The sequence below is a fragment of the Mustela erminea genome, chromosome 3 (assembly GCF_009829155.1).
Source record: "Mustela erminea isolate mMusErm1 chromosome 3, mMusErm1.Pri, whole genome shotgun sequence".
Classification (NCBI taxonomy): Eukaryota; Metazoa; Chordata; class Mammalia; order Carnivora; family Mustelidae; genus Mustela; species Mustela erminea.
The window spans coordinates 100,739,131-100,761,950 of NC_045616.1; the positions used below are offsets into that span (position 1 = coordinate 100,739,131).

General features: G+C 52.0%; 1 protein-coding gene across 4 annotated transcripts in view; it reads right to left on the reverse strand.

The window, feature by feature from the left end:
* HRH2 (histamine receptor H2) overlaps window positions 1-22,820 on the reverse strand; it is a 54,865-nt gene that overhangs the window by 26,379 nt on the left and 5,666 nt on the right. The window contains exons 2-5 of one of the 4 annotated variants that reach the window (XM_032336979.1): window positions 20,588-20,689; window positions 6,904-7,023; window positions 4,855-6,429; window positions 3,045-3,173 (exon numbers count right to left, since the gene is read on the reverse strand). In XM_032336979.1, the coding sequence (XP_032192870.1) occupies window positions 3,146-3,173; window positions 4,855-5,930 (1,104 nt within the window). In that variant the 5' untranslated portion in view covers window positions 5,931-6,429; window positions 6,904-7,023; window positions 20,588-20,689 and the 3' untranslated portion in view covers window positions 3,045-3,145. Of the gene's footprint in view, window positions 1-3,044; window positions 3,174-4,839; window positions 6,430-6,903; window positions 7,024-20,587; window positions 20,690-22,820 lie in introns of those variants that run through there. The other 3 variants (XM_032336977.1, XM_032336980.1, XM_032336978.1) reach the window with 3 other exon arrangements.

The window sequence follows — 22,820 nt, forward strand, 5'->3', positions numbered from 1 at the left end:
TATGCATTCATTCAACAGTGTTAGTGTGCCTATCCTGTTAACAGCCACAGGCATGGGCCTGCCCTTGGGGAGCGTGCCCCTCTGGGGGAGGGTGCAGGCCTGAAATACAGAGAATGCATCAAGGGGAATTAGACAGTCTGGGCTGAGGCAAGAGGACCTCCCTCCTGGGAGGTCAGGATTAGAACTTGGTGTTTTATTCCGAGAGCATCAGGAGGGACAGCACATGGTCCCACTTCATGTGGAAACCCGCTTTCTAGCTGCAGAAGGCAGGAGAGCAGATAGGAGGGGTCGGGTGGACCCCTGCCATGGGACCTCTGGGGGGAACGCTGGCTGGAGGGGTGGGAGCACCTTGCCTCTTCTCCCAGGGTCTTTCCAGAACTCCGGCTCCAGCCTCCACACACTCTGAAGGAATGAGGAAGTGCCATGCCCACGAGAGGCTGCTGATACTTTAGGCGCTTATGAATATTATCTCCCTGCCCTGGGAGATAACCCAGAGCAAGCCAGCGGGTGGGGAAAGGACCCAAGGGCCCTGGGCATGGGTCTAAGTACTGGGTCTATCTCCAGCCCCTCCTGAGCTTATGTTGGGCCTCGGATAGATCACCTGCTTCCCAGTGATCTTAGTTCCCTCACCTGGTGTCGATGGGACTACCACCGAGTCTGGACTCCATTTAAGTCCAAACAGTGGAGTCCAGACTGTGTTTTACTATAGAAAGACCCCAAGCTTTGGGGTCAGACAGGCTTGGGCTGGAATCCTTGCTTTGCCACGTTTGAGGCTATGTGGTCCAAGGCTGGCCAAACTTTGCTTCTGGAAGCCTGCAGCTGACTTTGGGCCCACACTTTGGGAACCATTGTCCTAGACTATCATCCCTCAGGGAGGAGAGCCTCTGATCCGCTCACCGCTATGCCCCCAGCAGGGCTGGGCATATAGTAAATCCTTACTGAATGCTTGAGGATCCTGGGATCTGGGTGATCTGTTCTGGTTGTGACAGAAGTGGGTGGAGGGTGGGTGTGGGACGGGGGATGTTGGCAAGAAACAGATCAGGAGGAGGGTAGGGCTTCTAACAACAAGAGGCGCTGGGACTTGGGGTCGCTGAACACGGTCCCCAGGGATGTCCACATTCTCATTGCTAGAACCTGAGCACATTTTCTTCTTCAGCATAAAAAGGAGTCAGTAGATCTGGTTATGTTCAGGAAAGTGGGATGGGGAGGCGATCCTGGATCATCCTGGTGGTCCCTAAATATAGTGATAAGAGCCCTTCTAAGAGAGTGGATGGAGATTTGACTATGGATGGGAGGAGTTGTGACAAAGGAAAAAAGAGGGGCAAGATGTGAGAGAGAGCTCACGAGCCAAGGGGAGCAGGTGGCCCTGGGAACTGGGAAAGGCACGGAAATGGAGTCTTCCCTGAGGCCCCAGGAGCGACCAGAGCTGCCAGCACCTTGATCTCAGACTACTGACCTCCCAGACTGTGAGAGAATCTGTCTGCCTTCTTTTCAGCCACCAAGGATTACAGTAGCCCTAGGAAATGAACGCAGACCGATATCCAGCAGGAGCAGTGGAGGTCACTGAGCGGGGCCCAGGCGGGTGCACTGCCGGACATGTGCCAAGGGCCACACTCTCTCCTGGAGTCTCCCCTTGGCTGGCGCCACCTTGCCCCTGACTGGGCCCCACCCTGCCCCAAGGGCAAGCCCAGTTAGGCCCTTCAGATTTCTGTACTCAGAGCACACCTCCACCATCCCCCGCCCCTGTCCTCCCCTGACCCCAGCAGTGATAAGGGCCTGCGGTCAGGTCAAGGCTGAGTTTTGTCCCCAGCCGGAAAGCAGAAAGGACATAGCTATCGGTCATCAGGGAAGCGGGGAGACAACCTTACAGAGGGCCACTTGATGCCCTGGCAGTCTCAGTGTGAAAATCAATCTCTGGCTTTTGTGGCCTCCTTCAGCCCTCAGGCCCCCACCCGTCCAACTGATTCACCACCCTGGTCTGCCCAACCCCTCTGCTCACTGTCTCCAGGGCCTGGAGGGCAGAGCACGGCCACCCAGAGCATGCGTGTCCTGGTTCTGTGGCTGCTGTGTGTGACCCAGGCAGGCACAGCCTCTCGGCAGACCTCAGCCTCACAGCCTCCTCCCAGGGTGGCTGTGAAGACCGGAAGAAGAGGTGTTCACTCTGGGTCCACAGTGTGCCCAGCACCCAGGGGACAGCCAGTCGGGGGGAGGGGCTGCTCTTTCTATTGTTGCTCAGAACATGGCTTCAGCTGACTCCCTAGCTTGCGTCACTTGGGTAATTTACTTCTCTTTTCTGAGCCTCAGTTTCCCCAGCTGTGAAGTGGAGATTAAACAAGCATAGGGTTGTAGGGAAAGTGAAATGAGATCACAAGTCCAAAGGGTCCAGAGATACCCTGGATGACAAAGGTCTTTCCCATCTGCCTTTAAGGCTCGGCTGGGAGGTCTGCTCCCAGAGCTGGACTCCTTGGGTCCCACACAGCCTCCTCTGGGCACCCAGCACACGGGGCTTCAATCTTTGGGATGTGCTGCACCGGGCTGCAGCTAGGTGGCGAGACCTATGCGTGGGGTGGGGTGGGGAGGAGCTTGCTTTGTTTCCCTTTGCACCCTTAGCCCCCAGCACAAGGGTGGGGAGGGGAGCCCCACAGAGGGACTGTACATGGAAACAATGGCAAACGTGTACAGCGGGCCCCTAGTGGGTGTCCGAGGAGCGCTGGCTGGCATTGCTAAGTGCTTATTGAATAGAGTTCCCTAGGGAGGGGTGAAGGCGGCCTCTCTACCATGGGTCGCACAGGTGAGAGCAGTGGGGAAGCGCCACACATGACTAGGATGAATCGTGTCAACGGCCTTCAGCGGGGTCTACTCCCTGTGCTTTGTTCTTTATTTGCTTCGTGATCTAACTTAGCTTCGTGCTCGAGGCTGCTTCCTGAATGAGGGAGGGAATAGGGAACGACATGGTCAGAGGGGGCCTTACCCATCAGGGCCGGATGTGGAAGGCTCCAGATCTCCATTTTGGAGAGACATTGCTGGGTGGTTTGGAAGATGGATTTGAGAGGGAGAGTCTCAAGGTTAGGAGGCTGGAGGCAGGAGCAATGAGGCTTGTTCCAGAAGGCTGGCAGTGGAGGGGTGGAGGCCCCGGGACCCAAGTCTATGGCAGGACACTCCACACCTGGCTGCTGCAAGGACCAGAGTGGACATGAGGCCCAGGGGTCTGGCTGGACAGTTTTGCTCCCACAATGCTCCACAGGGACCAGAACCCAGAGGGTGTGGGGCTGCGGCATCCGTCCAAGCTTTTCTCACGGCTGATGCTCAGTTACTAAGAGGAGACAAGTGTCCCACTGGGGCTGTAGAGCCTGCGCAACAGGCAACCCTGGGAGGCGAGCAGGGCAGGCTGATGAGGACAGACCCCACACTCTATGAGATGAGGAAACAGAAGCCCCATGGACAGGCGGGGACTGGCTCACACCACGGGGAGTGGGAGAACTGAGAGCTGAGAGTAGGGTTATGCAGCTGACTTTCCACGCCGGTGCATCAGAACAAATCACCCAAAATGTCATTTCTGCATCCCCGGGGCTCAGCACAGTTCCCAGCATGTGGTGGGAAGTTGAGAAATGTTTGCAAATGAATAGATGGACGGATGGACGGGACAGATGGATGGATGGATGGATGGATGGGTGGGTGGAAGGGGGCACACTACCTGCATTTGGGGAGGCAAAGGCATGGTCTGTGGGAAGAGTAAGGAAAGCAACAATTGCTGAGCACTTCTGCATGCCAGGCATTCCACCAGCACTCTTTCGCTCAGCCATCTCTGCAGCTAGAGTGCCTGCAGACTGGGCAGTGTCCTCTCCAGGCTGTGGGCGACCTTCCTCGGAGCCACTCAGGTCTCTGAGTGGCACCCTTAATGCCCGGTGTTGGCTTTGCCACTAATGCATGCATCTACATCTCATTCCCATCCTATTTCTCTTTTCAGCCTGGCTACCTCTTGGGTAGCCAGGAATCCTGGGGCTTCCTCTCTCTTGCATCTCCTGTACCGCAAACATCCAAGGATCGCCAAGCCTGTTTTTCTTAACAGTCTCCTAGATTTTGCTCTAGTCCCTTCTCTCTCTCATGGGTCAGGGCACATTCCCCTTCACCGATGGCTCCGTCTCCTCCTTCTGGTCCATGTCTTTACAGGGGAACCAGAGCTCTCTTTCCAAAGCACATAGCTGCCTGGCTTAACCCCCACCCTTGCTTCTAATCCTTCTATCTTCCCCTAAGACCAATGGTACAAGGTCCAAGACCCTAGCCTCACCTGCAAGGCCCTGCTTTCCCGGTCAGGCCAGCCCCCTTTCTCCTCTGACCCGAGCAGCTCTGGCGAAAGAGCAGGTGCCTCATAAGTGCTCAGTGAACATGGACCAGGCTGGGTTTGTGGTCACTCCCCAGGTGGCGACATTAGTGCCTTGCCATTTCAGGGCTGTCCCAGAGAGCTTGGGTGAACACCTCAGCCAACTAACCAAGTGGCAGAGCTGGGCCTCGAACTCAGGACTCCCGACTGTAAAGGTAACGTCACTAGGAATAAAGGGCCCACAAGTTCTGGAGTCAGGGCTCTCTGTCCAGGTCCCTGCTATGTGACCCTGGCCACATGCTCTGAGATTTAATGTGGTCCCTTAAAAAACAGAAGTCAAAGCTTCTACCTTGGGATGGGAAGGCCATTGGGAGGATGGAACAACATGAGGTTTGCAGAGCGCTCACAAAGACTTTCCAGCACAAAATGTTTGACCAGCATCTGCGGAACAACCACCACCTTCATGGTTGTCATCGCTGGGGAGCCCCGCCCCGGGTACTTGTCCCGCACCCACACACCTTCAGGGCAGTTACCTGTCTGTGGCTCCCCGAGGGGCTGTGACCTCTGTCCCACTCCACACCTGGAGCCTCAGGGGCTTCTCTTCCTGCCGCACGACTTCTTGGCTTTGACTCCTGGCCAGCTGAGAGCTGCCAAACCTCCGGCTGGTCTCCGGGACCCCGTGGCCCGCAGGCCTGCAGCGGAACAGCTGCTGGTATGCCGTGCGGAAGTCTCTGTTCAGCGTGGCATACAGGATAGGGTTCAGCGCCGAGTTGGCATAGCCCAGCCACAGAACAACGGCTTCAATGGCCTCGTTGATGGCATCATCCCCTATCAGCCCCCGGTAAACAAACACGGTAAAGTAGGGGAACCAGCAGATGATGAAGGCTCCCATCACGGCAGCCAGTGTCACTGTGGCTTTGTGCTCCCCGACGGTGGCCACCTTCCAGGAGCCCATGTGATGGATCCGCTTGGCCTGATCCCGGGCAATCTTGAAGATGCGGTAGTAGGTGACGCACATGACCAGCAGCGGCAGGTAGAAGGTGACCAGCCCATCCACCAAGCCGTACACCAAGTTGACCTGCACTTTGCACTTGGGGATGGTGTGATTGAAACTGCTGTTCTTATTCTCGCTGTTCCACCCCAGATGGATGGACAGGAAGGACAGGGTGATGGAGATGACCCAAATTAAGACAAGAGAGACAGCAACCCGGACAGGGGTGACCAGCACGGGGTAGCGCAGGGGGTCCGTGACTGCGCAGTACCGGTCGAGGCTGATCATGAAGAGGTTGAGGATGGAGGCCGTGCAGAGCATCACGTCCAAGCTGGTGTAGATATTGCAGAAGACCTTGCCGAAGCTCCACTGGCAGGAGAGCTGGTAGAAGGCCGAGAAGGGCAGCACCAGGAGGCCGAGGAGCAGATCGGTGATAGCCAAAGACACAATGAAGCAGTTGGTCAGACTGCGGAGCCGGCGGGTCAGGCCCACAGCCAGGCAGACCACCACGTTGCCGGCAATGGTGATGAGGATGAGGATGGTGAGGACCACGCTGACAGTGATCCTGCACGGGGGAGAGTCCAGACAAAAGGAGGAGGCTGTGCCGTTAGGTACCATCCTGGGACCCTCCGGCTCCGTCCTCCACCCACGGCCCCTGGCCACTTCTCGCCCAGCTTCCCAGTGTGTCAATTACATCAACCGCTGGGCTCTAGGCTCCCAATGGAGCCCAAAGAAAATGTCCAGATGTGGGGAGGTGACAATGACTGCCCCAATACTGTTCTTCTAGAAATAAATAAAGCAGTCTCCTGGGAGGTATTGGGCATGAGTATGGACGAAGAAGAGCAAAAGGAGAAAGTTTCTGGTTCAAATTCCAGTCCTCAAATCACTGCCTGCAGACCCAGCTTCCTCCAGGGACTGGAGCACGTCTCTACTCTCCAGGTTCTGCATAGAGGTGGAGGCACTGGAGCCTGTATCTGGAGGTGGCTTTGGTTTTATGCGGGAGGGATCAGGTTGAGGTGTGGCCGCATCCTTCTCCATAGCTGGTGGACGTTCCCACCCAAGAGCCAGGGGTTAAGGGGAGCCGCATCTGCCTCTTAGGACCACTGGTGAACAGGAGCTGAAAATGCAAGCATCAAGCGTTGAACACTTTGAAACCAGACCAACAGCATGACCAATTGGAGAGGGATCCTGCTAGACCCTGACCTTGCTATGAAACACCAGGAGGCACAGGGCCAATCTGGATACCTCTCCTTAGGAGGGACTGAGGCAACCAGGATACATGAGGGAGGAGAGAGGGAGCCAGGATGCAAGGGTCTGGACCACTGTGTCACTCTGCGAGATACGGTTGGAGGGGTGGGACTATTCATACAGGAGAAAGAAAGAACTAGACACAAATTTAAACACAAGAATAGGGGCTGTGTCTGCTTGCTCACTGCTGGTTCCCAGTGCCTGACCCTATAGGCAGGCATTAAGAATCTGATGGATAAATGATCAAAGGAGTGAATAAATAAGCAAATGCAATGAATTTTCTCTGATAAGGCACTGAGAACAGTGTCTGATGCTGTTGGTTTTCACAAAAACGTCATCATACCATAAAGCAGGAGCCGGCCAACTTTCCCAGGAGAGAGCCAGGTAGCAAACGTTTTCGGCTTTGCATCCCCCAAGGTCTCGGCTGGAATTACTCAGCTCTGTCATCATCGCCCGAAAGCACCTACCATGGAGAGACAACGTGCCAATGAATGAGTGTGTCTGTGCTCCCAGGAGACTTTACTATGGACCCTAAAATTTGAATTTCACATAGTTTTCACGTGTCGCAAAATAGGATTCGTCTTTTGATTTTTTCCAACTCTTTAAAACCATTTGCAAACTCTTTAAAAATGTAAAAGCCATTCTTAGCTCATGAGCTGCCCAAAACCAGGCAGAGGGCCAGATTTAGTCTGCTGTCATCGTATGCCAACGGCACCCCCTGCCCACACCTGCTCCAAACATCGCTCTCAATCTTCCTTTTCTTATTTAGCAGCGTGTGTGGCCGGTCAGCCCGCACAGAACTGACTTGATCTCTCCAGTGGCTGCCCGGCAGCCCACGGGGTGGCTGGCCACCGTTGATCCCATTTTGCCTCTCTCACAAGTATTTTGGCGTTTTCTGGCTCCTTCTTCTCTTCTTGCCTCCTTCCCATCCTCTCAGCCCTCCCTGCTCTCCTTCCACCTGTCCCAGCGCAAACCTCACTTCAACAGAAAGGCTGCCCACACACAATACTTCTTGTCAAGTCCCAGAAGATCCCCTTCTCCTGGAGAAATTCTATGATTCCAGTGGATGAAAAACAGAGGCCCTGCTGACTCCCTTTCATGCAAGCTGATCCTGGTTTTCCAGAGAGCAGCTCGCAGGCCATCTACTGGGATCTGGGAGCCTGCAGAAATCAGGATGGCAGTGGAATCCCTCTCGGAAGCAAGCTAATCGCCATGTGACATGAATTAAACCTCTCTGAGGCTCTGGCCTGGAGCGGTTTTGCAACCTGAATACGAGAAATCATTTAATCATAACCACAGCGTTGGGGCAAGGATCACGGCTCCTGGTCACCTTCTGCCGCTCCAGCTGGTTCAGCCACCAGGCTTTGCAAGCCGGGCCTCTGGGTATTATTTTTAGAAGATCTTTTCATTACATAAATAACGCAAGCAGCATGGCTCTCCCTGGTACATTTAATTAACTGTGGAGGAGATAGCAGCGAGGCTATCTTTTTTGAGAATCCCTATTTCTGATAACAAATTTTTCCCCGAGTTTCTTAACAGCCAGGTGTAGGTATTTTGGCCCTGGACCAATATTTTAGTTAATGTTTGGGATTTTCAAATCTGAAGGAAGCGGCCGCTCGCATAATTCAAAATCCATCCTCCCCTCCCTTCTTTCTTTCTCTTCCTTCCCTCTGTTCTTTTTGGCCAGTATTTCTTTCAGAACTTAACACATGGCAAATGCTGTTCTAGGTGCTGGGGGCACAGGGATGAACAGAGCAGCGGCGGTCCCTTTTTCATGGGATCTCAAAGAATCACTTCTGTCGTGTTTCTATTTTATAGCCCAGGTCCTGGAGCTTCCGGTGACCTTTTGTAAAGGCAGGAATTTTCGAATGGAGCCTCATTCCACCCTGTACCTTGTGGGTAGAGGGACCGCCCCAGAGGCCACAGCCCTACAAGATCACGGTCACTGTTTCATCATCACAGATAACACAAAAACACCTTCTCGAACTTTCCTTTCAAAATTCCAGAGCCATGACATGCTTATTGCAGTAAACCCAATATCCTGAGGGAAATGGGAAAGGCCGACTGTTTGGGCTATCACACACGCTCAGGAGGTTATTGTTGCTGACAGTTTTGTGTGATGGAGGCCTTCCCTTCTTGCTCTGGGCTTCTCTGTGTACACAGGTACACATGCTCTCCACATTACCGAGCAACTCTGTTTCCCTAATTCCTTTATTGTTTAAAGACACCCCTCTGGGTCACTTAGACCTCACTCCTTCTTTTGAGAACCTGTGCTGTGGCCATACAGCCTCTACCAGGCTAAATGTATGAAGGACATCTGTGACAGCAGGTGTGCAAGCAACAAAAAGCAAGAAACCACCAGAGTGTCCAGCAGCAGGGGATGGCTTGAGAGATCATGGTTCATCCTTACTGTGGGATCCCCCTGGGCATGGTGAGATCACATATTAAAAGAAATATCATTTTATCCTCACAATAACCCATGAGTGAGAGAAATCATTGCCCCATTTAAGTCTGAAAGAGTGAAGCTCAGAGGGGCCAAGTGATGTCACAGGACTAGTAAAGTGGCCAGAAAGCCTGGATTCAAATTCAGCTCACATCCCGTCAGCCTGCCTTAATGCCTATGCTCAATCAGACATCACTCCAACCTTCCAGCTGGATCTCATCAAACATCCCTGTACTTGTCCCCTAACTTCCCCATTCAGTTAACCCAGCCTTTCCCCAAACCTATCACACCTTCTTACTCCTGCCTTTGCTGTCTCCCTCACCTGCAGCCCTGCTCTTCCCTGTGTTCACTTCAACTACTCTCCTTTCAAGGCCCTGCTCAAGCACCTCAATCTCCCTAGAGCCTTCCCAAATGCCTGGAGGCAGAAGTATTCTCCCCTGTGCTTTGTATCGAGTTATGCTTTGGCACCTGCTGCCTTGCAGTGTTAATATGGCTCCCAGGGTTAATTTGCCTACCTGCAAGGCCTGGATCTTGCCCACCTCACTCCATCCCCCCATCTACCCATCTACACATCCTCCACCCATCTATCTGTCTGTCCATCCATCCATCCATCCATCCACCCACCCATCCAACCATCCATCTGTCCATCTACCCATCCATCCACTCACCCATCCATCCATCCATCTGTCCATCCATCTGTCCATCCACCCATCTACCCACCCACCCATCTGTCCAACCACCCAGCCATCCATCCCTCCATCCATCCACCCACTCATCCACCCATCCACACACCCATCCATCAATCCACCCAGCCAACATTTTCTGTTGTCTATATAACACAGAGAAATACAGAGTACATGAAGTGCGAGTGTGTGTGCGTGTGTGTGTGTGTGTGTGCATGTGGTTTCCCCACCTTGGAAATATGTGGGTATCCACCTTGGGATTCAAAGGGTCTGGTTAGTATCTGAATGGATAAGTGAAAATGGGCCTATTTCCCCCAGCATCTTATGGTGAACACTTTCACACACAAAAGTTGAAAAAACAATACAATATACAATAGATCTTATCCAACTGTCCATGAAGATTAGATAATTGACTGTTCACCTCTCATTCTGTATGAAAAATCACATGAAATTCATTAAGACAGTCTTCAGCCCCTTCCTCCCCCATCTCGTAGGCTGATGTGTCTCACAGCTGCCCGTGTCCCACTGCTTCCTCTTCTCATCTCTGTCTTAAGAGCCTTTCAAAATGCACCTTCTGGAGAACTGGCTCAGGGCTGCAGTACTCCCCGCTGCCCCCTGGGGAGGCTTCTGACCTTTACCTGCCATCAGCCCCTCGCAGATGCAGCCAGAACAAAGAGTGGGGCCCAGTTCAGAGTCTGCCTCATGGGGAGGCCATGCTGGCCAATTAGCCCTCAGGAGCAGCCCCAGCCCAGCGTGATAAGTGCACTCACTGCACTCTCTGATGTGCTTGAAACCCGCCATGCTGGGCTCTGTGCGGGGGAGGGCTGATCCGCTTTCCGTTACCAGCTTCGTTACCAGCTTCGGCTGGCCTCTAAGTTTAGATCCTTGATGTGGCATTCAAGGTTCTTCATGACCCGGTTCTGTCTCCTCTCTTTTGTCTCAGCTCCTGCCTACCATGTGCACGTCCGTGTCCTGGGACAACGCTTTGGGAAACATGGCACTGGGGACATTTCATTCCTTTGGTTTTGGAAGTGCCAGGCCCATTCTGACTCTGTGCCTTTGCCTATGCTGTTCCACCCGCCTGGAATGCCCCTCTCCCCTTCTCCTCTGCTATCTCAGCCAGGAAAGCTCCTAGAGGTACTCGCTCTATTCTCTCACTTCTGCCCCCCAACTTGCACCCACTTCTAGCCCAGGCTTGGGCTTTCTAGGGTGTGCTGGGTAGAACCCTGGGTGTTTAGTGTCCCCAAGAAAACTCTCTTCCTGAGGGGGTGGGGGGGGGTCCATCAGAATATGTCTCCCCAGGAACTGAGTTGTAGTACCTGGGGTCCAGATTATCATTTCCCTCCTCACTCCTCCCACGCAGCACAAAGAACACGGGGGCTTGGAGGGTTGAGCATAGCCCCACCGGCACTGGTGCAGCCCAGAGGCAAACCCAGGCCTGCCTCGTGCCTCTACTTCCCTCTCACTGTTCCTCGCAGACAAAATCCCAGAAGAAATGCCAACGGTGGTAGATTCTGTTTGCTAACTAGAAGAGTGAGGCCTTCTAGAAAAGCCGCTAATCTAGGGGCTTGGGGATCTTCCCTTTCAAATTGTATCAAACCGAGTCCAGCACTTTCTTTTCCCTTTTCCCTGGGAAGCGAAATGAAGTTCCCCTTTCCATGTTTAAATATCTAAGCTCCAGACACAGGGGGCTGGCATTGTGCAAGCCGGGATCAGTTAAGCCTTATCTGATGGGGTTCCTCTCAGGGCCTGACAATGAGTCTGGTCTCCCAAGCAATAATTTACACTAGGAAAAGAAAACAGGATTCATCAGACAACTCCCATCTGCCAGATCCCTCCTGGGTGATCCAGGCAGGCAACACTGCGAAGGGGGAGACTGGGTCCTTATTCTGCAAACATAGGCATGATAAGCGAAGGGGAGCCCCAGCGGCCGAAAGCAAGGACTCTGGACAGATCTGGGTTCTAAGACCAGTGCTGCCATTTCGTAGCTTCCTGAAGTTGGGCACTTTCCTGAGCCTCAGTGTCCTCATTTGTAAAATCTTTAAGATAATACGCCCTCCCTCACTTGGTGGATGGGAAAATGTAGAACCTATCACCCGGCACGTGGCAGGTTCTCCCCAGATGTTATCTGTATTATTGTCTAAAGCTGTACAGCCAGGAATTAAGTATTCCATGAGCACTCCATGTATTTACTGAGTGCCTTCCAGGTGCAGACAATATGCTGGGCTCTGGGAACACAGCAGTGAGCATGACAGACACATCTAGAAGCTTCTAGTACAGTGGGGGAGACAAACATTAGTAACTCACTGTAGAACTGTTCACTTAATTACAGTCGCATTTAATTACAGTTCTATGTATAAATGGGAAGTATAGGGAGATAAAAGATTATATAATGGGGGTGGGGGCTGGCCTGGTCCAGGGGTTACTGAAGGCTTCTCAAGGAAGGATATGTGAGTTGAGACACCAGAACAGATGGAAACTCGAAGAAAATGGGGGACAAACAGACAGAGGGAAGAGCTCACACAAAAGCTCCAGGAGGGAGAAGGTGGATTTTAACCCCAGAGCCATGGGAAGCCTCAGAGGTAGAGGGGGAGTGGTGAGCAAGGCGATATGACGGGAGGAAGGAAGGGGCGCCCTTCCCTGCCGTCCTGCTGTCTATACCAGGAGGTGAGCTGTGGCAGTGGGGGTGGGTCTGAGCTGGGCCCTGCTGTCCACACCCCTGTAATCCCCACAGGTTATGAGACAGAAGTCACTGGGTCCTGGAAAGGCAGTTCCTTGCCTTTATGAGCCCTAATTTCTTCAAACTTTCCCCCTATAATTGGCCATTCCAAATGTCCTAGGTGCTGGTGTTGAGGGCTTTGGAAAGTAGTCCCAGCAGCAGACCCTCCAGAACCCTGTCCCTGTCAGGAGTCCCAAAGGGGCCCGAGAAGCAGGATTTCTGTCAGTGGGGCAACTTCCACCCCTTAAGGAGGGAAGACAAGCCTTTAAATCTCCAGAGTGGCCATGTGCACATACACCACATGGGGTGCAGAGCAAATGGGACTGAGGCCCAGCTGGTCCATCAGCACTGAAATGACCTCGGTCTTCCCTGGGGATCCTTTCTTCCCACTTACAGATGCCGGCCAAGGTGCAGCTCCATTTAAGAATGGCTGATGCCTGTTACACTCCAGGAGCTCTGGGTCTCCTTGTTACCATCCCCCAGGGGCCTGGTGCACACTGTGAGGCTGGGGTAGGAGATCTCCCCCCTGGGGACATGGCAGGTCCCAGGCCCGCACTTCAGACACAGCCCAAGCATGGCTAATAGAGGCCGTGGTGGAGACAACAAGGGACTGTGGGAACTCGGAAGAACAAAGTTGGACTCTGCGGCTGGTGGCAGGTGAGAGCTGTGTGTGTGCACATGACTCTTTACGGAGCCTGGAAACCCCTGTTCATGTTAAGAACACTCAGACTCCTGACCCAGCCATTGTGTTTCTAGGACCTCGTCCGGTGACTCCCCACAGCATTGACTGGGTTAGCCAAATCTGGAAATGGCGTGAAAGTGCCGAGGACACAAAGCAGTGAAGCCATCAAAAGACTGAGTAGGCTGTCTGGGCCCACGTCAGATGGTCTCCAAACACGTGCCGAGTAGGATGGGGAAGGGGGAATGTGTGTGTGTACCCACGCATTCCGCGTGACTGCTCAGGAAGGGTACTGGGACTTGCCAAAAGGGAGCTGTTTCCTCTGGGGACCTGGGGGTTGAACCATGGGTGGGAGAAAGTTGTTTTTTTTTTTTTTTTTAAGATTTATTTATTTATTCAGAGAGAAAAAGAGAGCATGAGCACGAGCCCGAGGGGGAGAGACTGAGAGAGAGAGAGGGAGAAAGAATCTCATGCAGATTCCACGCTGGGCGCAGAGCCCAATGTGGGGCTTGATCTTGGGACCCAGAGATCATGACCTGAGCTGAAACCAAGAGCGGGATGCTCAAGCAACAGAGCCACCCAGGTGCCCCATGAAACTTCTTTCACTATATGCCCTTTGGGACCTTTGGAATCTTTTCACCCCGTGTATGTATGACCGATTCGAAACCTAGCAGCTGCGCGGCTTGACAGGTGGAGAAGGGAAAGGAAGGGGCAGAGGATGCTCGGCAGAGGGAACAGCACACAGCGGGATGGAAGCTGGGTGGTCAGACCACGCTGAGGAGCAGGACTAGCCGTGTGGCTGGTCAAGGGCTCCAGGCCAGGGCTGGCTCTCGGTCCGCTCAGTCCAGGAGCCCCCTTGCAAGAAATCCTCCACATGAAGCTCATTGTGCTCAGGGACCATCCTCTCCCCACAATCATGGCCAAGTCTGGGAGTCAGACTGGTCATGCCGTGCCCCTCCAATGCTTCCCGGCTCTTCGCATAAAGAGGACGATGCCCGTCACACCCTGTAGGATCTGGCCTCCGCCAACCTCTCTGGCTGTTTTTTCAGGGGAAGTTGGAGCCGGGGATGGAGCTCTAAAGAGTTTGGATGTAGCAGTCAGAGAAAGACAAATATATGATTTCGCTATGCGTGGAATTAAGATACGTAACACGGGAACATAGGGGAAGGGAGGGAAAGATACAATAAGATGAAAACAGAGAAGGAGGCAAACCATAAGAGACTCTTAACTCTAGGGAACAAAGTGAGGGCTGCTGTAGGGGGAGGTGGGGTAGGGAGAGAGTCACTGGGTGATGGCCATTAAGGAGGGCACGTGATGTAATAAGCACTGGGTGTTTCATGCAACTGATAAATCATTGAATTCCACCCCTGAAACCAATAAGGCAGTATATGTTAGTTAAATTGAATTTACATAAAAAACTAAAAAAAAAAAAAAAAAAAGAGTTTGGACTTAGTTCTGAAGGCAATGGATAGCCACTGAAGCTTTAATCATCAGGCCTAAGATTACCCAGGAAACTGGTAGCCCATCTGGAAACAGGCTCTCCTGACCCGAGTCAGTGAACCCTCGGTGAGGACACGCTCCTTCCTTGTTAGCATGGACACAGCTCCTATTTTGCAGCAGGCCTGGGGCTCTCTCTATAAGCATCAGGTCCTTTACACTTCACCACAACATCTTGAGGCAAAAAATCTCTTCTGCATTTTACAAATGCAGGAACCAAGGCTCAGCTCAGACAAGTTCAGGAACTGGCCCAAAGTCTCAACACAGTTCAGTGGAAAAGTCAGGATTTGAATCCGGGTCTGTGGGACTCTGGGGTCCCTGTACAGGGCCACTGCCTGTTTATCTTCTCCAGTGGAGAAAGAAATGACCATTTGGGCTTTTCAAAGAGATGGTGTGATAGATAGCCTGGGCATCTACAACATGAGATGCTCACTTCCTTCTTTGCAATAACATTAATGTTAGTCTTTCGTCTTTGTGGTTGCAGACTTCTAACCCCTTCCCGGCAGTGGGCAGGACGTGCAGTCAAAGCCCCGTAGGCAGGAAAAGGCTTCTGGGCTTCTGGTCGAGACTGTTCTTTGGAGAGAAACGTCCTGGATACCAGTCATCTGGGCTTTGGTTCCACCTTCCATTCCTTCAGGGGCCCAAAGCCAGGGAGTGTGTTCCTTCTTCCTCAGATGTGTCTTATTTCAAGCTTCGCACCCCCCTGGCACCCCCTTTGGCACCCCCTCTGTACAGGCTGAGAGATGAACAGATCTGAAGGTTGTATGAAATCTGGGGCTGTTCGGCACAGGTTGGGGAGAGCCCCACCCGCTCCCAGCCGGAGAGACAGGCGGTGGGATCAAAGTGGAGATTCTATTGGGAAGATTGCTATCACCCTGGCATGGCAATGAGGGGGACAAAAGGTCCACACATGGGACCACAAGCTGGGACACTGATCACTTCCATTTTCTGAGCACCTACAGACAGTTTACTCTCTCTGTGAGGCCAATATGATTATTATTCATGTTTGACAGACGGTGAAACTCAAGTGCAGGAGGCTAAGGTCACTTGTCAAGTTCACACAGCTAGTAAAGAGGCAAGCAGGGCTTGGAAGCAGGCCTGGTCCCATAGTCTCCGAGCCTCCAAGACATGCACCTGGTCCAGCTCATTCTCTATTTGTGCGAACAGTCCCCGTTGAGGTGTTTTCTGATCGGTGAGAGAGCCCACGCTGTTTGCCTGGCCTCTGCTAAAGGTTGATGTTAGAAACTGAAGCCACATCTAGTGACAACAAAGTCCCTTAGTTATGGTTTGTCTGGGAAAGTCTTTTTTTTTTTAAATTTTTTCTTTTTATAAAAATGTAATGTATTATTAGCCCCAGGGGTACAGGTCTGTGAATTGCCAGGTTTACACACTTCACAGAACTCACCATAGCACATACCCTCCCCAATGTCCATAACCCTGTGTCTGGGAAAGTCTTTATTTCGCCTTCATTTTTTGCTTCAATTAAGGTGAAGTTCACATAACAGAGAATGAACTGTTTCCAAGTGTATCATTCAGCAGCATTCAGTACATTCACAGTGTTGTGTTTCCAAAAGTTGTTCATCGCTCCGAAAAGAAACTCCATGCTCAGTAAGCGGTCACTCACCTTCCCCTCTTGTCCTGGTCCCTTCCAACTACCCACCTGCTTTCTGGCTCTTTGAATTTGCCTATTCCAGATGTCGTGGCCTCAGAATATGTGTAAAATTGGGAAGTACAGGGCGGGGAGAGACCTCTGATTCTCTTTTCCTGCCCCTGCCCCCCTTTCATCCACATAGATGCTCAGCTAAATCCTTAGGCATCACCCCTGGCATATTTCTTGCCTCCCCTACTTGCTCACCACGTTTCTCTCCCCACTGGAATGTGCGTGCCGTGAGGGCCAGGATCCTCTCTGTCTTGCTCCCTGACAGGCAGTTAATGAGGGCTCCATTAATACTACCTGGACTGACTAAATGCATGTTGAAAACGACCATCCTAACAATATAACATCCCATTTACTGGGTACTTTGAAGGTGTCAAGTGATGTTCTGAGCGCCTCATATACTTTATCCCATTTAATCTCCGCAATAACTCTATTATGTGGATTCCATTATTCACTTCCATCTTCTAGATAAGAAAATTGAGGTTTATGGTGTTTTTGTGACTTGGCCAAAGTCCACGGCCAGCAGAGGCTTGACAAGTGTGGGAAAGGCCTGGGGAAGGTCTTTTCAGGGCAGGCGTTGGACTTGGTCAAATGAAAATTCTGCCTTGGTTCTTCTGAGGGAGGTGAGACCAAAACTGACAGGGTTTGCAGGGGGTCCCAAATCTCTGCCATCCAGGGGGCAGGGATAAGGTGGAGAGGGCACTGGGTTGGGAATTTGGACCTTGAGTTTGAGTCCCTGGTATGACTCTGACTGTCTGTGTCACCTCAAACAAGGTCCATACCCTCAGGTTCCTCAGCAGACAAGTGTGGAGATGGGCTTAGAATATCTCAAAGATTTCTTCCAATGACATTATGTATGTGTGTTATGTGTACAGGGGGCGGAAAAGATGGAATCATGAGCTCCCTAAAGAACAACATAGGAGTGTTCTGGGTAGAAACACATTCAGTGGTCACCCTGGGGTCAAGAACCCTTCTATGGCATCCCTGAAAGGTAGTCATCCCCAATTGCCTTGCATACCTCTAATGACGGGGGACTCACTATCTCAGAAATTATTTGCCAGCAAGTTACAGCCATTTACAGATATTATAGAGCCCTACACACTCTTTGTTTTGGAGGCATAGCCCACTGCATAATAAACACATTGTAATAAATGCATATTCCAAAGGAAAGAGAATGTGTACTTAGCTATTTAGTATAATGAGCTGCCACTGACCAGCTGTCATAGTGGCACAATTGTAGATAGCCAATTAAACATTTATTACTTGCAATTTTGTGGTTTTCTTTTTGTATTTTAGATCTGGGAGGGGGATGTGTGTGTGTGTGCATGTGCACGCGCGCGCACACACACACACATGCACACGTGCCTGTATGAGTTTGCAGACACTTTTGTAGGTTGCTTAAAGCTCTGAAGCCCTACAGAACAAAGTCCCCACTTCCAGGCAGCTCGACAGAGCTCCTCGTTCTCCTGAGTTTTTGCTTCTTTATGATCCAACAGTCCTCTGGCCCTCCGACTGGACTCCTCACCGTCATCACTGCCATCGTGGCTGGCATCACTGCCACCGCTGCCCATACTGCTGCCGTCAGTGTCCTCGTATCCTCATCCCCATCGCCAAATCGCCTCCCTCTACCTTCAGCTCCCACCGTCACAGGAGCTGGGCCGCAGAAGCTGCCCGCGCCAACATGGGCTCTCCTCCCTCTCCATTCTTCTCTCCCCAGCCTCACTCCAGGTTTGGCCCTTCTGACAAGGTACAACTTGCTCCTACAGTGACAGTCCCGCAGCTGGCAGGGTCACCTTAACGATGGCGGCAGCAAACAGCCAGCATTGGCCGCAAATGTTCACATACATGGGCTGTCTTACATAATGCTCTCTGTCCTCTCCCACTTTTCACGGCCCCTCCATGTGCCCATGGCCTCCTTTGGGGTCCTGTAGGATTACACTGTGGAGCAGGTAGGGCAGTCGCTATTACCCCGTTTTGCAAATGTGGCACAGAGAGGCCAGCTGCCTAGGCGAGGTGACAAAGCTGGTCAGAGGTGGGTAGAGCTGTCTGTTGCTTATTCCCCACAGCTTACCCTGTCCCACACTTCCTGTGTTTCTCTTTCTTTCTTTCTTTCTTTCTTTTTTAACATATTATTTGACAGAGAGAGAGATAGGAGAGAACACACAAGCAGGAAGGAGAGAGAAAAGCAGGTTCCCCACTAAGCAGGGAGCCTGAGGCAGGGTTCGATCCCAGGACCCTGGGATCATGACCTGAGCCGAAGGCAGATGCTTAACTGACTGACCTACCCAGGCACCCTACCTCCTGTTTCTCAAACCTCATTCCCTCACGCACCACCTCCAGGACCCTTTCCAAACCCACAAAATACCAGTCCTGTTTTTTAATGCAATATTTTTCTTCAAAGTGATTGAATTGATTGCAAAAAGGATTGTTTCATCATTGCAATCACCAACAGGATCACTTTCCTTCAAATAGGTCACCCTGAAACTTAACGTGGCAATTAACAAACGTTGCACTCCACGTGGCCACTGCTGCACCAAGAGCCAGCCTCTAGGCAGACTGGCCTGGCAGGAGAGGTGTTTAAGTGGGCTCACCACCAAACTGATACCTTCCCTTGGACACAGACAGGAAGGCTTGGAGGACTGAAAAGGGAACCTTCTCTCCGCTGGTCGGGCAGCATGTTGACATCTGTGTGGCTGACCACTCCTGTCCATGCCCGGACCCCAGGGCTGCCTGCCCCATCCTCGAGGAAACATCTGGCTCATGCAGGAAGCCCCCATTGTGCCATGGAAAGGAGCCAGGGACCTCTGCGAGGCTCAGTTTTCCATCTGGGCAAGGGCATGGTACTGCAATGTGCAGTGCTGGGAAGAGGAGCTGTGACATAAAGACAAGGCTGGAGGTGAGGTGGCGGCCTTAGCAAGCGTCCCTCCCTTCCCCATGGCCGTTCTCTGCTCTTCTCTCAGAAACCCTGTCTTGGAGTCCTGCCTTTTCTGGGAGAGAAGGCACGCCAGATGGGGAGAAGGAATGAGCACTATGGGTCTCCGCGGGGACAGTCTGAGTGCCGGGCAGCTCCCAGTGAGCCCAAGACAGCCTGCCAGGCCAGGGGGGACGCTGTGTCAGTTAGCAGGCTTCTCCCCCTGGCCCGGCCCTCAGCACCCCTTCCTCTTGGCCTCCCCGCCCCAGTGAAACAAAGGGTCCTCCGCAGCAGTTGTAGTGCGTTCTAATTCCAGCTCTGCTACTTACCAGTGAGGCAATTCTGGCCAGGAGACCTGGCTTGGAGCCCCAATTTCCCTTCCCATGAAATGGGGACAATAACCTCAACCACACAAGCCTTGCCAAGAGGCTTGCAGGCTTCAGAGCAAGGCACGTCTAGAACTTTCCCCACTGTTTCTCTCCATGGCCAAGGCAAGCAGTGGTGTGGTGTCGTCTCCCTGCCTCAGATGCCTCAAGGGGCAGAATGGAAATGACAAGAGTTTCTACATTGTCTGACTGTCATCAGGAAGCAACGGGCAAAAGTGGGCAAAGTCCCGGTAGTTGGGGTTCAGTGGGTGTGAGCCCTCTACATGCTTATACACAGCACAGTGCTTGACCCAGAGCCTGTCTCCCTCTAGCTCCCCACTGGGCTCTGGCCTGCCCTGTCCCTTCTCCTTCCGTGACCTCAGCATGTCCCCTTTCTTAGCTACATCCCCTGGCAGCACCCCGAGCTCTTATCCTCTGCCCTGGGGGGCCAAGCCATGACTCTTCAGTATGTGACCTAAGTCCCAGGCATCCCGGAGACGCCCAATCCAGTTACAGAACAAACTGCAGGCTTCACTGTGTTCTTTATGACAGCCGAATACTGGAAATGACCTTGATGTGTTTAAAACTAGAAGACTGGTGGAGAAATTTTGTCGTAATGGAATCCTGATAGCTATTACTATCACACTTTGGAAACTATGAAATAGTAAAAAAAAAAAAATGTTTATCTTTAAGTAATAAAAAGCAAGATTGAAATTGTATCTAAGAGACGATTATAACTAAGAACTCCTACCCTGTCAACCTACAGGGGAGAAAAACAGTCAACATTTATGTCTAGAAGGGCAGACTGGCTGGAAATAGTGGTTTTCTTTGGATGGTGGTATGACTTATTACGTCTTCCTTCAAATGTCCTTATTCCAACTTTTCTACAATGAGAATTAATTCTACGGTGACTAAAACGAACACAAAGATGCAGAATTGTATATGCTGTACTTGACTTAAGTCTAAAACACTCAGATATATACACACACACACACACACATATATTATAGTGCGTATATTTCTGCACAAAGAAAATTTGGAAGGATACATCATAACAAACAAAAGTGACCGACCTCTTCTTTTGAGAGGGGACTGGGCAGATGCGGACCGGGGTAGAGTGAGGATCTCCCTGAAGACCTTTGTATATTGTACTTCTGATGATATGGATGTTTTTTCTAACCAGAAAGTGAAAAGAAAAAGAAAACATAACTACCTAATAAGCATTTAGCAAAAGCAGTATTTTCCCAAATGGGCTCTGCGGACATTTGTTGAAGTTGCTACTTAAAACAAAAAACAAAAAAACACAAATTTGTGCCTGAAGTACAGGATCTTAATGGTGCACTTAACTCAGCAAGCGCTGGAACTGAGAGAGACTGGGGATTGGAGGGCTCTCAACAAGCCACATAAGGTCCCAGAGGCCACTCCCACCCTGCCCTCTTTTTCCCACGGAGCCTACCCAAAGAGTGATGCTCCCAGGACCAGTTTAGGGAGCGCAGGGAAAGGGAAAGCTAGGAGGATGGTCATGTCTCCTTGAGCCAGGCAGGTGTGTGTGAACAGTCTATACCCACTGTGGGACTGTGGGGTATGGGCATGGTGACCCAGAAAGAAGATGCCTGCACTGGCCAGAGGGGTGGTCACTGTGGTCACTCTGGGCCTAGCACCACCAGATGGACACATTCTTCAAGAGAACCTGGAAATCTGGATTTTAAATGAAATTTTCTGGCTTTAAAATAAAAGATCCAAGCTTTTCAATGCAATCTCTCTCTCTCTCTTTCTAATATCTTATGGTTCTCTGCAAAAGTCCTCCACCAGCTGTGGGCTAGGAGCTCAGTGTGTCGTTGATGTTCTCAGAAAGCCAGGTCAGCCCTGAGGATTTATTTCCTTTTCTAGCCACCCACCCTCTTTCATGATTGCTTTGAGAATTCTTCCCCAGATCAGCATCAAACTCATGGGCCCATTGCTCAGGGGAGTTTGCTTTCCTCCTGCTTGAAAATTGGGCTGACATCCATCTGTCTCTGCCCCGGGAGTATGGGAAGGAGCCTGGGAGAGGGTGACTAACCCTAGCAACCAGCCTTCTCGGGGGGAGTGAATGCTCTTCATCAGGCAGAGACAGTCTTTGGCACTGTTGCTGGACTCCTGCTCTGGGCTCTAACAGCCCTTTGATGTCTCCATCCCTCCTGCCCTCTTCAGCCTTAGTTTCCCTTCCTCTCCTGCCATCATGCCCTCTGTGCACCAGCCTGCCAGAAAGTCTCATCCTTCAACTCTCCATATTCTCGCACCTCAGTGCCTTTGCACATCCCGATCCCTGGGTTGGGCTCACCCTCTCCTGCTACTGCTTCTACAATCCAACCCTCAGGCAGCTGGACAGTGACATACCCAAATGGCAGCTCCTTGTGCCCTCTCTGTTGTAACCAGCACCCCAGGAGGCTGGCATCCACTGTTCCTGCGTTGGTTATTATTTAGTCTCCCCTTTCTCCTGTGACCCACGCCCTTCTCACATGCTTTCACCTTCCAAACAGCTTTTAAATCTGTCCCCTTCTCTCCCGCTGCAGTGTTCCAGCTTCTGTCCCAGTCGGGCTGTCCTGACTGTTCCAGATCTCGGCTCTCCTGTCAGCGCCACCTGACTCCACATTATCTGGGGAAAGGACATTTTCGAAAACACGACCTGGTCACCTCTACCCTCTGCTTGAAATCCTTGTGTCGCTCCCCAGCCTACAGGACAGAGTTCAGACTCCTCAGTTTGGCATTGCGGGGTCCAGCCCTATCGACTCCTCTATTACCTCTTTCCGATGCCCCTTGCGCCTCTGGCAAAACCTAGTTGTCCTGTGTGCTCTGAGCACATCTGGAGATTTAGCAGCTCTGTGTCTTTGTACACCTCTTTCTCCACCTGGAACACTCTTTGTCTACCTGCAACCCTCCCCATTCACCTCTGCCTCCAGCTCTGTGAATCCTGTCCTGATTCCCCCAGAGCAGCGGGTTGGGAAGTTAGATTATTCTCGCAGCAAAGGTGGATGATTCCCAAGCTGAAAGTGGCTGGGGTGTCCAGTCCCAGCTGGAGCTGTTGACAATGCTACCTGCTGCTCCTGTAGGTTGGGCGCGAGGTCAAGGCCGCCACATGTTCCTGGAGACTGTCCCCACGGGGCTGGCGATAATCAGCCATGCGGCCTGCTCCAATCTGTGACCAACTTGGCTCCAGCCACCTTTCCCTCACTGCCCCGGCGCCAGGCCCGCACCCTCCTGGCAGTGCTGCCACACGGAAGCTGGCATCAAAGACGGACAGAGTCAGAAAGGCTCTACAAGATCAGC